Source organism: Grampus griseus, assembly GCF_964374135.1.
Source record: "Grampus griseus genome assembly, chromosome: 5".
Classification (NCBI taxonomy): Eukaryota; Metazoa; Chordata; class Mammalia; order Artiodactyla; family Delphinidae; genus Grampus; species Grampus griseus.
Window position 1 is genome coordinate 95,179,162 of NC_138998.1, and position 14,009 is coordinate 95,193,170.

Consider the following 14,009-nt stretch of genomic DNA (forward strand, 5'->3'; position numbering starts at 1 on the left):
AAAACAGCCAGGAGTTAATAAAATGAGATAATTTTCTAGTCTGTTAAATATTATGTACCTTGAAGAAGATGGTTAAATAAACTAAAGCTAGCATTTTTCAGTGTATAAAAAAGATCCCTGAAATCCTTATCTTAAATTTTTAATTTTTTATCTATCAAATATATCTATCTTTTTGTTCCCAGAATGGCTCAGAGAAGACATAAGAGAGTAAGAACATGGACTCGTCACATAAACATCTTTAATAAAGATTACATCTTTGTGCCTGTAAATGAGTCGTGAGTATTTCAGATTATTTAAAAAAAAATCGGAGAGTACAGAAACATACTTTGTGCATTTTTAGATTAATAATCAGTAAAAAGTATGAGTAGATAAACCCAGGTATTATTTTTAATTTTTTTCTAAAGAACTAGCTAAAATAATGAGTTTATCTTGGATTTTGGTTTGACAGTACTTATATTGTAAATAGTGGGGAAAAAAAATGACAAATGCCCACAAGACTATAATGGCTTAGACATTCAGTTTATTTTGAGGTGGGACTCAAGAAAAGATTTTCTAAACAAAACAATCAAAAGCTTTTAGGATAAATTTTCAAATATTTAAGAGAACAAGGTCTTTAAGCACTAACAGAAAAAAGGTGATGCTATAAGTCTCTTTGTTTGTTTATTAAAGCAGATTCTCAACAGGAAACACTAATTATATAAAAGTAAATGAGTTTGACTTACTCAGATTTCATCCTAAGAAGTCTTAGTGCTTTTTAAATTAGTTTTGGAATCGTGTTCAGATACCACGGTGGACTTCTTCAAAATTGATGTTTGTTATACCCACCTTCTCAGCTATAGTTCTAGAACCTATTCTTCTACATTGTTTAGATTTTGTGTTATTAAGATTATATTTCTTTTTCAACAGGTCTCACTGGTATCTTGCAGTCATTTGTTTTCCATGGTTAGAAGAAGCTGTGTATGAAGATTTTCCACAAACTATATCCCAGCACTCCCAGGCTCAGCAATCCCAACATGACAACAAAACAATAGGTGATAAACTTAATGTGGATGGTGTTTTTAATAATGTTGGCAACAGTAAAATGATTATAGAGAACAATATGAAGTTAAAGGATAGTATAATTATTTCTTATCATTTAGTTTATTAGAAGAAATGTCTGAAATTTTCATGATAGATACCCAAGACTCATGTATAAACAAAATGTAATTGTCAGGTTTTACTGTTATATCAAGTTTTATCATAGCAGTTTTTATAAAATAATCTTTCTAAAAGATTATTTTTATAAATCTTTTTTTATAAATTATTATTTTTATAAAATATTTTATAAAATATTTATATTTTTATAAATTATTTTTATAAATATTTTATAAATCTTATTTTATAAATCTTTTATAAAATAATCTTTCTAAGAATTCAAGGCATAGATTGAAATCTCCCCTTTTTTCTTTTTCTTTTTCTTTTCTTTTTTTTTTTTTTTTTGTGGTACGTGGGCCTCTCACTGCTGTGGCCTCTCCCGTTGCGGAGCACAGGCTCCGGACGTGCAGGCTCAGCGGCCATGGCTCACGGGCCCAGCCGCTCCGCGGCATGTGGGATCCTCCTGGACCAGGGCACGAACCCGCGTCCCCTGCATCGGCAGGCGGACTACCAACCACTGCGCCACCAGGGAAGCCCTTTTCTTTTTCTTAATATAAATTAACACAATTCCTGTTGACACTAGTAATTTGGTTAGGTAGTTGCAGGTCTCTTATAATTCTTCCATGATTTTTCTTATGTTACAACCCAAATCTTAAGTAAGCAAATAAGCCTACTTTCTTCGAGAAAAAAAAAATCAAATTGTATTTTATAGCTGTAGCCTAAGCAGCAAGCAGAATTAATAATAGCCATTACCGTTAATACTGGCCAAAACCTATCTCTTGTGGGGGAGAAAGAAAGACTGATAAAGCAACTGATTACTTTCTATTTTGTCTAATCCTCCTATGCTGCAAAAGTGTATTTATGCAACACTCTATGATCATATGTTAGAAGAACTATTACTAGGCAAATTAACCCTCCTCCACATTAAAACAGCAGAGATTTTGATAAGTAAGCAATCTATGAAGATTGTCTTTTTACAGGAAACTGGCCCCAGCTAACTGGTATTTCAAGTTTTGGCTCTGGGGTGTATGTATTATGTGATGACAGCCAATTAAGCATTGTCAGTTTTATCCATCGATTGAATTTTTTTGTAACATTAACCATAAAAAAAAATTAAATAGTTCCCAGGTATTTTTTCCCTTTAGTTACTACTATGCATACAAATTACAATTTAAACTTATCTAAATACTTTGTATTAGACATAAAATAAACACACATAACTGTTTTGTTATTTCTAACTAGATAATGATCTGCATACTTCTTCAGCACTATCCTTGGGTACAGAAGATTCTCAAGTAAGTGTGTTTTTATAAATGTGAAGGAAGGAAAACTCATGAATATAACAATTTTATCTGGAAAATAGGGCATAGCTAGGTGGGCTATGATGGATATTGGTGTACCATAATTAAATTATGCTGTTTTATGATTCTTTGGAATATTTCGTTGGGGTAGTAAAGAGAACAAGAGAAATTATTCTTTTTGCATCTGTTTAGCTTACTTTAACTCCCTAGGTTTGTTTATAGTTTATCTGATCATCTTGGTCCACTACTTTTTCAGTTTCTATGGAAAAATGTACTTTTATTCTTCATTATGTCATCAGTTTTTGCACTCAGAGTAATTAATTACCTATATTTTATATTCCACTTTCTATTATTATAAATTGTTGGTATAAATCATTCAAAGTAGACTCATGGTCAGTCCATACGACTCCTGAGGCTAAGATAGTTACTGTTAACTTTTCTTTAAATGGACCTCTAAACTGATATTCATGGTCTAGATTTGGTATCTTAATTGATTAAGGTAGACACCTAATTATTTTTTAGTACATACAGACAGCAGCAGCCTCCCTGGCAGAGGCCTGTGTCTTTACTGTCACTGGTACGGGGTGGGCAGAAGGAAGGAGGTTTCCTTTTCTGATGTCACAGCAGCAGAATAGGGGAGTTCCTTCTTGCCTCTAGAGCCAGGTTTCCCAAATTGGGTTCCATGGAATACTTGTTCTAAGATGCAGTTTATGATAAAAAGGATTCTAAGGTCAGTTAAGTTGGGTAAACCCTGTGTCCTATTCCTCTCTTAGAGATTCACTGTTATATTAGAATAATAAAGGTGCTGAGAAGTTCTGCATATTAAAGTTTGATCTATTGATTCTTAAATTTATCAACAAAAATAACAAAATACCCCATCTCTTGTCCCTTAGTATACATTAATAATCTGCTTCTTATGCTTCAAAGGGAAGAAGTCTGTCTCTATTGATATCATATACTGAATTAAGAGAATGTGTATAAGGACAGGTTCAGTTAACTTCTTCATCTTTGCTTAAGATGGCAACTCTGAATAGAAGTAATTCAAGTTCCATGTTGTTTTTTAGACCATGTTAAAGCTCCATAACTTCTTGAGGTCACATGTAAAAGTGCGTAAACTACTGTTTCACCAGTATAAGAAATCTATAAATTAAAAAAAAATGAAGTTGGCTCACTTTAGATGATGAAAAGAACTCTTATTTGAAATTTTAATTTTAAAGTTATTTGAAACATTTTCTATTTCTTTTTTTTTTTAATTTATTTATTCGGTTGTGCTGGGTCTTAGTTGCATCTCGTGGGCTCCTTAGTTGCGGCTTGTGGGCTCCTTAGTTGTGGCTCGTTGGCTCCTTAGTTGTGGCAGGTGGGCTCCTTAGTTGTGGATTGAGGGCTCCTTAGTTGTGGTTTGAGGGCTCCTTAGTTGTGGCTTGCTGGCTCCTTAGTTGCGGCACACGGGCTCCTTAGTTGTGGCATGCAAACTCTTAGTTGCGGCATGCATGTGGGATCTAGTTCCCTGACCAGAGATCGAACCCAGGTCCCCTGCATTGGGAACACAGAGTCTTAGCCACTGTGCCACCGGGGAAGTCCCTATTTGAAACATTTTAAAGAGTAACTGAATATTAATTTATTCACACTAGCTTTAATTGCAAAGTCGTAAAAATTCATGTTATTTCAGAGTCCTGAGATGAATATGTCAGTACCAAAGAAAATGTGTAAAAGGTATGTACATGCTATAATAATAGAGTCTTTTCAGATACATAGGTTTACTTCATATAGGAATATATACATCTTGATTTCTTCCTGTGATTTTCATAGGCCATGCATTCTCATACTAGACTCCTTGAAAGCTGCTTCTGTACAAAACACAGTCCAGAATTTACGAGAGTAAGTAATGACAATTTTACTAAAATCTCAATAATTTTTAAGTTGCCTTAAGAATTACTGAAAAGATTATATCAGGAATTATATTTTATTATTTATTTAGATGAGGCCTGTAAATCTAATTAATAACAAATATCCCCATTATGTGTAAAATATTTCTCAAGGATTATATCAAAAGTCAATTTGGAATTTGTATTCGCAACTGAACAAAAGTCATAATTTTACAAAGGAGCATTGCAAATATTAGTGGTTGTCAAAAGTTAACACTTTAGGAAAAAATAAGAACTCTTTTACATTCTTATTTTGTGTGTGCATGTGTGTTTGTAATTTTTAAATTTCCTACAGGATCTGGAAAAAACTAGCAACTAAAGTTTAAAAATAATTTGTTTAGTTTACTTTGTAATATAAGTGACTTATGTATATGATTTGTGAAAGTTGAGTTGTTGAAAAAAGTCTGGCTTTTAGTTTGAAACTCAGATGATTTTATTTAAAGTAGCACTTTTGAAGCCTCATACTATAATTTGTGCTGTTAAGGTTTAAGTCTTTTGAAATGTGGCTGGAGGCCATATATTTGGCAGCAAGTGTTTTTCCATTTTTGTGAAATTGTTGCATAATAGTAAAGAAATTTCTACTCGAGTCACTCTACTTTTTGATGATTTAAGGTATTTAGAGGTAGAGTGGGAAGTTAAACGAAAAACTCATCGTGAATTCAGCAAAACAAACATGGTGGACCTATGCCCTAAAGTTCCTAAACAAGATAATAGCAGTGATTGTGGAGTATATTTACTGCAATATGTGGAAAGCTTCTTTAAGGTATGTAAAGACATAAATACGTTTTTTATTCACAATTACCAGCATATAACCACAAATTACTGGGCAAGCAAAGAAGCAGGAAAATGTTAGAGGTAATCAAGAAATAAGAAAAAAAAAGGCATAGAACCATATATAACCCAGATATTGGAGTTGGAAGATAAGAACTTTAAAATGATTTGATTAATATGTTGGAGAAAATAGTCAAAGATAAACAAAATGGATGAAAATGGAATCTGCTAAAAAAAAAGTCAAGTGGACATTCTCAAACTGAAAATGCATAATGATATATCTGAAATTAAGAACTTACTGTATGGGTTTGATAACAGACTGAATAAAGCAGAAGACAGATAAGGGAACTTTAAAAAAGGACAATAGAAAGTATCTCACTGTAGCTCAGAGATGAAAAAGAATGTAAAGAAGAGAACAGAGCATAAGAGACAAGTATGATACAGTCAAAAAGTCTAATTTACATGTAATTGGAGTTGCAGAAGGATTAGGGGTGGAGAGAGAAAATAAGGCAGACACAAATTTGAAGAAAAATTTTCAAAACTCAAAGACTTGTGTATTGAAGAAGCTCAGAAAACCATAAACTACATAAGTACAATGAGGAGTATGGGTATTATTTTCTAGCTCATCAGAGACTCTATAGGAACTGTAGCAATGTTAAAAAGAAATTTTAAATAGCAAGGGATCACTCTGCTTTTTGAACTGTTAGCTCATTACTTCAGTCATAACCAGTATTATTTATGAAGATAGGTATAGCAAAAGGTATTTTTGACCAGAAGCTTGTTTGGAGAATCCTTAAAGGTACTTTCAAAGCATGAGGGTTATAGTATGCAGTTTTAACTTTTGGTATAATTGGGGAGGATTGATAATATACAGTAGAACATGGTACACATTATGGAAACCACTAAACATGTTATGCTGTTTTTTTTTCCTTTTTTATTCTAGACTGGAACTTCATTATAGGGTGACAGTTCTGGCCTTCTAATACTCTTTCCAAAGAGATTTGATTTTGTTTTTAGATATCCAAAGTGCCTTATTACATGACATAGTCTGAGTCTGTTATATAATTCTACTTTATGTAGCCTCAGTCAGTAGAACATACTTCTAACATAGGTGGTAGCACCACTTAAGATTGCTGGGGGGAAAACCTCAGAACACTAAATCTCGTGTTTCACAAATTTGTGCACTAATATAACAGAGTGTGGATTGAAGAAAATAGGTTTCAGGTTGACCACTCAAAACCTGTGGAACTCTGTAACTAGGCCATAAGAAATACAATTTTAATTCTAATAAAAACACTTGCACAGTTAAATCTCCACTGAGATTTGCCCCTAGAATCACAGTCAGTCCTTCATTTCAGCTTTATACTCTGGGACTCCTAATTTCTTGTTTAAGATGTAAGTCCTTCTTACATCTGGCTTCTAATAGTTTCATCAAATTTGTAAACATGATCTAGGGGTAGTCTTATTCAGCAGTTACTCATTTATTTTTTTAAACACAGGCAGAATTGTCTTTGCAGTTGCAACTTGCAACTTCCTTATTAAGCTTAACATAATGGAAAATATATCAGTTCCTTAAGCCACTAAATTGGCTATTTCGTGGACTAAAAGAAGGTACTTCTGCAGGATTTTCTATTTTTTATGTGAGATTCTTCATATACTGCTAAGGCTTCCTCTTCGTTTCAATAGTTTCAAAATATTAACATGTTGGAAAAAATTGTGTTCAAACCAGCCTGACTTCTGCATTGTACTGAATCATTCTCTGTTTACTAATTCTCTTTGCACTAATTCACTTAAACATGCATTGTAGCATAACATATGGTGTTTAATTTTGATGTTCAGTAGTTAGCAGTTTAATGAAAATGTTCTAAAATTGATTGTGGTGATGGTTGCCCAACTCTGAATATACTGAAAATCATTCAGTTGAATACTTTAGGCAAATTGTATGTTATGTGAAATATATCTCAGTAAAGCTGTTATTTAAAAAAGTTAGCAGTTTCTCATTTCTTATAAAAATGAGCTTAAAACAAATTTGAATTATACTGCTAAAATGATTGCACTCTGTCTTTTCTCTCATTAGGATCCTATTGTTAACTTTGAGCTTCCAATTCATTTGGAGAAATGGTTTCCTCGTCATGTAATAAAGACCAAACGGGAAGATATTCGAGAGCTCATTTTGAAACTTCATTTACAGCAACAGAAGGGCAGCAGTAGCTAGTTAATCTGTACAAACATGACACAGATGTTCTATACGATTACTGGAAAGCTGCTTATCAGCATTTGTGTTAGCCAGCTCACAGAGAAGAAAATAACTTGCAGTAGTTTTATAAGTCACTGTACATTATTTAAAATATATAAGATATAATATTAGGATTGTTAGGATCTCATAGATGGAGTGGAAATGGGGGTGATATAGATAAAGTCATTAGATAGAAATTAAAATTTCATAAATATTTGATATTTTTCTGATTAAATATGCTTGGATTATGCAATAGCATATGTCATGTGGGAATGTTTTTATAGATAATAAAACTATGTGATCTGTACTTCCACATAACTGGGAGTTGAAGGGAGTTAGGTCCTCCCTGGTGCCAGCCCCAGTGCTTGTCAAATTCGTTGACAAGTCACATTATAATGTAATTCTATTCTTTGCAGCTCAAGCATGCAATATGAATACTGTGTATTTTTTTTTTTTAAAGAATTTAGTATCAAGGCTTCAGAAAATGCCATTTACGGCATCCCTTCTGTATAGTGTGAGAGAAGACATAATGTTAGGAAGGTGATAAAAATTCACTCATTCAATGCGCAGCTTATTTTTCTCAGTTGCTAGGTGGAACCATTACTCTATTCTAATTGTTGTTTGTTTTCCATTTCTTTTGATGTCATGTGTGGGGATCTGAGAATTTAGTTCATTCATTCAGAGTGAAATTTGGAAGAAAAATTTAGCTATCCAAAATAGGTTTTTAAAAATTGTATATGTAGCTTAACTTAGTTTATTTGAGGTATAGCTATATAAATATTGACTTCTGTCCTATTCTGACATCCCAGAATATATGTACACAGTTTCTGTAAGTATAGAAGATAAAATTGGTGACTTTATAACTTTAATTAAAAAAATATCCTCAAAGTCTTCTATATTAATCGTTAGGACTAAATACATAATTTTATAGCTGTTTACCCAGTATTCATCTGCAAAAGCCAGATTACTCTCATTGCTTTTGTATTTTTATAAGGACATGTGATCCCCATGGAGCATAAGTTTTTGTTAAACATTCAGGTAACAGTTCTGAATTGATGTGATGATGGTGGTATTACATATGATTAAACACTTCATAACTTTCTAATGTTATCAGGAATATTTTGAGGGGATGATTATATTGTATTTTCTCAGACAAGAAAAATGTTTTTTAATCTTCTGTTTTAAGCATCTCTTTACACTGTTACTGTATATAAAGCAGTGAAGCAAAGGCAATTTAAGATGAAGCTAAAAGTCGGAACATTTTATTTCAAAATCTTGTGAATTGAGGTTGTCAGTTAAGCCTTAGTGTCCTTAAGTTTCTGTTAATCTTGTCATCATCTTTATATTGTTCAAGATATTTGTCCTTTGGAGATTTCCTATAAAGATGGTTATAATTACATGTTTCATTCCCAATTTCTGTGGGGGGGGAGGGGATTTTTTAGATGACTTAATTATTTTGTATATCTAATTTTGGGAAAGCAAGTATCTAATACATCTCCTTGTGACTTCTTAACTTTTTTGTTTGTATGTTTTTCAAAGACACCGCTGTTCTTTACCATGTTTTGAAGATTGTTTAAAATTCATTTTCCTAAATTCATATGGAAATAATGCTTTGAGAATATCAACATTTTATATTAAACATGTTTCCAATTCATTAAATTGAGGTGTAATTTTTTTCCTTAAGAAATGTGAGCCATTCTTAGAAATAGATTTTAAATTGTATGTTACTCAGTGCATGTCATATAATTGATGCTTAGATTAATTTTTCTGTTTTAGCAGACATGTGGTAATTTTGGTAGTTCAGGGAACATTTTTTGAGCGTCTACTACTAGCAGGCAATGTACAAGGTAGAAAAAACGGAATGACAGCTCTTATTCCTAAGTCATTTATAGCCTAATGGGAGAAATGGACATATGAACAGTTTTAATATGCCTGTTAGAAACAATCATAGAGTTTTTTGGGAGCACAGGAGGGTGTTCAGCCTTCGGGTTTGTGTGTGTGTGTGTGTGTGTGTGTGTGAGAGAGAGAGAGAGAGAGAGAGAGAGAGAGAGCGCGAGCACGAGGAGATGGTGAGAGGTGGTAGAGAGGTAGTAAGAGGGTTGTCACTAGACAGGGAAAGCCTTTTTAGAGAAGATAATACTGTTTCTCACAACTCTTGGGATAAAAAAATGGTAGCTCTTTTTTTTAAGAAAAAGTTTAATACCTCTTAAAATCAGCTTTTGTGTGTGTGTGTGTTAGGGGGAAAATAGGTCTAGACTTATCATACAGAGCCCTTTCTAATTTGATTCCAGTCTACATTCTATCCTCATCTTTCCACTGTCACCTACTTTGTAGTCATATAAAGTTATTAATTTATGCTTTAATTACTTTTAGCTTAACACCAAGCTTAAGCCCTTTCTTAATAGGAAATTATCTTGTGTTTTCTTTCTTTCAATAGTATTTCTTTGGAAAAGTACTAAGCTAAAATGAATGTGAAATGTCTTTTGTATTCTATATATATATATATATATATATATATATATATATATATATATATATATATATATATATATCTTTTATTGTGAAAATGACCTCTAATTGTTGAACTGTCTGGACTGGGAGAACTGTGAGTAGACATGCATACCCCAAAGCCCTCCTTGACCAGAACTTTTTAAAACTCTTTAGGAAAACCTGGGCCCCTTCTTCCCTCTGTAGAGTCTCTTGTAACTAACCTTGTCCTTATGGAACTTTGCAAACTTTGCCCAGGGGCTGTTAAAAGACTTGGTTCTGTGTGTATGAGGCTTTCTTATGCTGGTGTGGTTTGCACCCACCCAGGTGGTCTGTACTCTTACAACTGAGTTCGTCCCTTTTGGAAACTGGAGAAATCAGGATCAGGGCTAGTTTAGGATTCTGAAGAGAAATGTGCTTTAGATCTTTACAAAACATTTTTTTTTTCCAGAGAACTTCACCAGAGGTACATAAGATATAAATTCATTGCTATTTGATAGTAAATCCTAGCTTCCACAGGGTTTTTGACTAATTTAATTCCTTTCTACTAGATTTATTTGATAAAAACAACTGCCCTAATACAAAATTTTTATCTGGTCCCCCATTGTGGTAAAGATAAAAAAAAGTTTACTTTCTTGGTTAAGAATTACTCACGTAGATAAAGACACTGGGCCTCATGTGTAATAGCAAATTAAGCAACAAAGTTATTATTATGTAGCTACCATTTATATTGTGTGCTTAGTAGGTGCCAGGTACTTTTCTAAGCATTTTCTGTGTGTTAACTAATTTAATGCTCACAATATCTCTATCATGAGTTAGCTTTACTATTCCTATCCTATTTTATAGATAAGGAAGGAGAAGTAAGTGGTTACAGTGAAAGATTTTCAAATTTTTTAATCGAGGGAAATTTACAAGAAACGGCACCAAGAAAACTAACTTTATTTTGTATGTAGCTCTGTATTTCGGACATAGACAGGTATAGTCAGCCTGGGCGTTTTATGCTTAAAAATCATAGGTTGTAGAAGAACCCAGAGAACATGTGAATCTATCAGGTTTGACTAATAGATTGAGAAAAGTTGTAAAATTCAGTGAATTATATGTGTAACATTATTATTATTTTTGGAAACATTTTTAAGTGCAGCGCTCATTAAAGGCAAGGAGAGTGTTAATAAAGAGCTTAGCTGGCTAGATTAAAGAAATTGTCTCTGCCCATCTGTCCTAATTAGCTTATCTCTCCTGCTTTCATAGCATGCTGGTTATTTCAGAAAAGAAGTGAGAGGTACTTTGAAAGGACACCATTTTTATTTAGCCAATTTATAATGATTTTGGAATGGTTGTCAATTTTTGAACATAAACTGTTTAAATATTAGACCTTTTCTGTAAAAATTTGTTACTGGAAGTTTCAGGCCTTTGGGTGCTCAATTAAGGATTTTGGCCTCTTTCTTGGTTTTGGCTCAAATGATTATGTTTCCTCATTTTGGGAAGATTTCTCTGGGTATTCTGATATTTGTCCTGATAGAAGGAAACCTTCCATCATTAACAGGTATTTAAAAATCTACATTATTTTTTATCTTTAGATCTGAAGTATATTTTCTTTAAAAATAACATTATTTGATATGACTGCTGTAAGAAATTGAACCAAATATTACTCTAGTCTTTGATATTGCTTCATTTAAACTGTATGAAAATCTCTCCAATAATACTGGTTTTCCTCTTCATTAGTAATTCTTGGTTCAAAGCTTACTTCCTCTTATTTCTTGTGTTGAAATTGGATGTATACTTGATTTCAATAACTAACAATCTTGAAATAAAGGACTAGGAATTAAATGGAGAAAAACTTGAATGCTTTACTTCTCCCCTCCTTAAGCACACATGTCTATAATTCGAGCATTGAGTTCAAAATCCAAATGTGGTGCAAATGTCAGTTTTTCTTCATTTGTTACCTTTCATTTTATGTCTCCATTCATCATCAGAAGCTTTGTTTATGCTTTCACTCTGTAGCACAAACCTACTTATCTTTAGAAGAGAGCCAAGAACCCAAGAGTACAGTTTCTTTTCTCCTGACTGACTCAGAATCCACAGACTCTTCTCTGTCTATCGAAAAGAAACAACCTATGGACCACAGAGAAACTGAGAGACAGTGGTTGCTCAGAAGAAAGCGATCTACTCTGTTTCCTAATGGTGTGAAAACCTGCCCAGATGAAAATGTTACAGAGGCTATGGCAAACCATGTGAAATATTTTAAAGTCCGAGGTAAGCAAACATTCAAACCCTTGGGCTCTATGATAAAATTCAAACATAGTTCTAAAACAGTTGTTGTATTTGAACATTATAGTTCAAAATTTGTGATGCTTTGGATAGAGACTGAGCCAAATATTGTCTGTCTACTAGCCATGGAAAAGACTTGCTAAGAGTATGGTATTTATACAGCTTCAGAGGAAAGTTTACATTATTTTAAGAGAGGACATGGTTTAAAATTTTTGAAGCACTTCAAAAATACCAGTTTATGTTTCTGGATAAATTAATTATAACTTTTACTTCTGCATTACAGTAATTTGTCTAAATATACCCACAAAAGATGTTAACTAAGATATACATAACCTACTTGGCTAATTATTTTATATACATGGAAATATGATCAATTTCTATATTTTATAGTTTAGCCATTCTACAGATTCAAGCTATTCTAGTTGTTATACACAAAACTTTTTACCTCTCAAATGGTGGCAGTTCTCACAATGGACCCTAAAGCAACAAAACTAGGAGTTTATTTTATTTTTTTTCATTTTTAAAAATTAGTTTTTATTGGAGTATAGTTGCTTTACAATGTCGTGTTAGTTTTTTCCGTACAGCAAAGTGAATCAGCAATACATATACATATATCCCCTCTTTTTTGGATTTCCTTCCGATTTAGGTCACCACAGAGCATTGAGTAGAGTTTCCTGTGCTATACAGTGGGTTCTCCTTAGTTGTCTATTTTATACATAGTAATGTATATGTGTCAATCCCAATCTCCCAATTCATCCCACTCCCCCTTCCCCCTTGGTACGTTTGTTTTCTACATCTGTGTCTCTATTTCTGCTTTGTAAATAAGTTCATCTGTATCATTTTTCTAGATTCCACATATAAGCAATATTATATGATATTTGTTTTTCTGACTTACTTCACTCTGTATGACAGTCTCTAGGTCCATCCACGTCTCTGCAAATGGCACTATTTCATTCCATTTTATGGCTGAGTAATATTCCATTCTATATATATCTACCACATCTTCTTTATACATTCCTCTGTTGATGGACATTTAGGTTGCTTCCATGTCCTGGCTATTGTAAATAGTGCTGCAGTGAACATTGTGGTACATGTATCTTTTTGAATTATGGTTTTCTCCAAGTGTATGCTCAGGAGTGGGATTGCCGGGTCATATGGTAGTTCTATTTTTAGTTTTTTAAGGAACTTCCATACAGTTCTCCATGGTGGCTGTATCAGTTTACATTCCCACCAGCAGTATAAGAGGGTTCCCTTTTCTCCACCCTCACCAGCATTTACTTTTGTAGATTTTTTGATGATGGCCATTCTGACTGGTGTGAGGTGATGCCTCATTGTAGTTTTGATTTGCATTTCTCTAATAATTAGTGATGTTGAGCATCTTTTCATGTGTTTGTTGGCCATCTGTATATCTTCTTTGGAGAAATGTCTATTTAGGTCTTCCACCCATTTTTTCATTGGGTTGTTTGTTTTTTTGATATTGAGCTTCATGAGCTGTTTGTATATTTTGGAGATTAATCCCTTGTCCATTGCTTTGTTTGCAAATATTTTTTCCCATTCTGAGGGTTGTCTTTTCATCTCGTTTATGGCTTCCTTTGCAGTGCAAAAGCTTTTAAGTTTCATTAGTTCCCTTTTGTTCATTTCTATTTTTATTTTCATTACTTTAGGAGTTGGGTCAAAAAAGATCTTGCTGCGATTTATGTCAGAGTGTTTTGCCTATTTTTTCCTCTAAGGGTTTTATAGTGTCCAGCTTTACATTTAGGTCTTGAATCCATTTTGAGTTTATTTTTTGAGTTTATTTTTGAGTTTTTATTTTGTGTTAGGGAGTGTTCTAATTTCATTCTTTTACATGTAGCTGTCCAGTTTTCCCAGCACCACTTATTGAAGAGA

The 14,009-nt window shown here is 33.0% G+C and overlaps 2 protein-coding genes across 6 annotated transcripts in view; both read left to right on the forward strand.

Moving 5' to 3' along the window:
* SENP7 (SUMO specific peptidase 7) overlaps positions 1-8,255 on the forward strand; it is a 171,048-nt gene extending 162,793 nt beyond the window's left edge. For all 5 annotated transcript variants that reach the window (XM_082654076.1, XM_082654074.1, XM_082654077.1 and 2 more), the window contains 7 exons: positions 183-275; positions 907-1,031; positions 2,377-2,429; positions 4,105-4,148; positions 4,245-4,313; positions 4,973-5,123; positions 7,209-8,255. In XM_082654076.1, coding sequence (XP_082510202.1) covers positions 183-275; positions 907-1,031; positions 2,377-2,429; positions 4,105-4,148; positions 4,245-4,313; positions 4,973-5,123; positions 7,209-7,346 — 673 coding nt within the window. In that variant the 3' untranslated portion in view covers positions 7,347-8,255. The remainder of the gene's footprint in view (positions 1-182; positions 276-906; positions 1,032-2,376; positions 2,430-4,104; positions 4,149-4,244; positions 4,314-4,972; positions 5,124-7,208) is intronic.
* Positions 8,256-11,312: 3,057 nt separating this feature from the next.
* IMPG2 (interphotoreceptor matrix proteoglycan 2) overlaps positions 11,313-14,009 on the forward strand; it is a gene marked incomplete at its 5' end in the record, with an annotated part of 72,530 nt that continues 69,833 nt past the window's right edge. Inside the window, 2 exons of the mRNA XM_082655590.1 lie at positions 11,313-11,397; positions 11,856-12,107. Of these exons, the coding sequence (XP_082511716.1) occupies positions 11,313-11,397; positions 11,856-12,107 (337 nt within the window). The remainder of the gene's footprint in view (positions 11,398-11,855; positions 12,108-14,009) is intronic.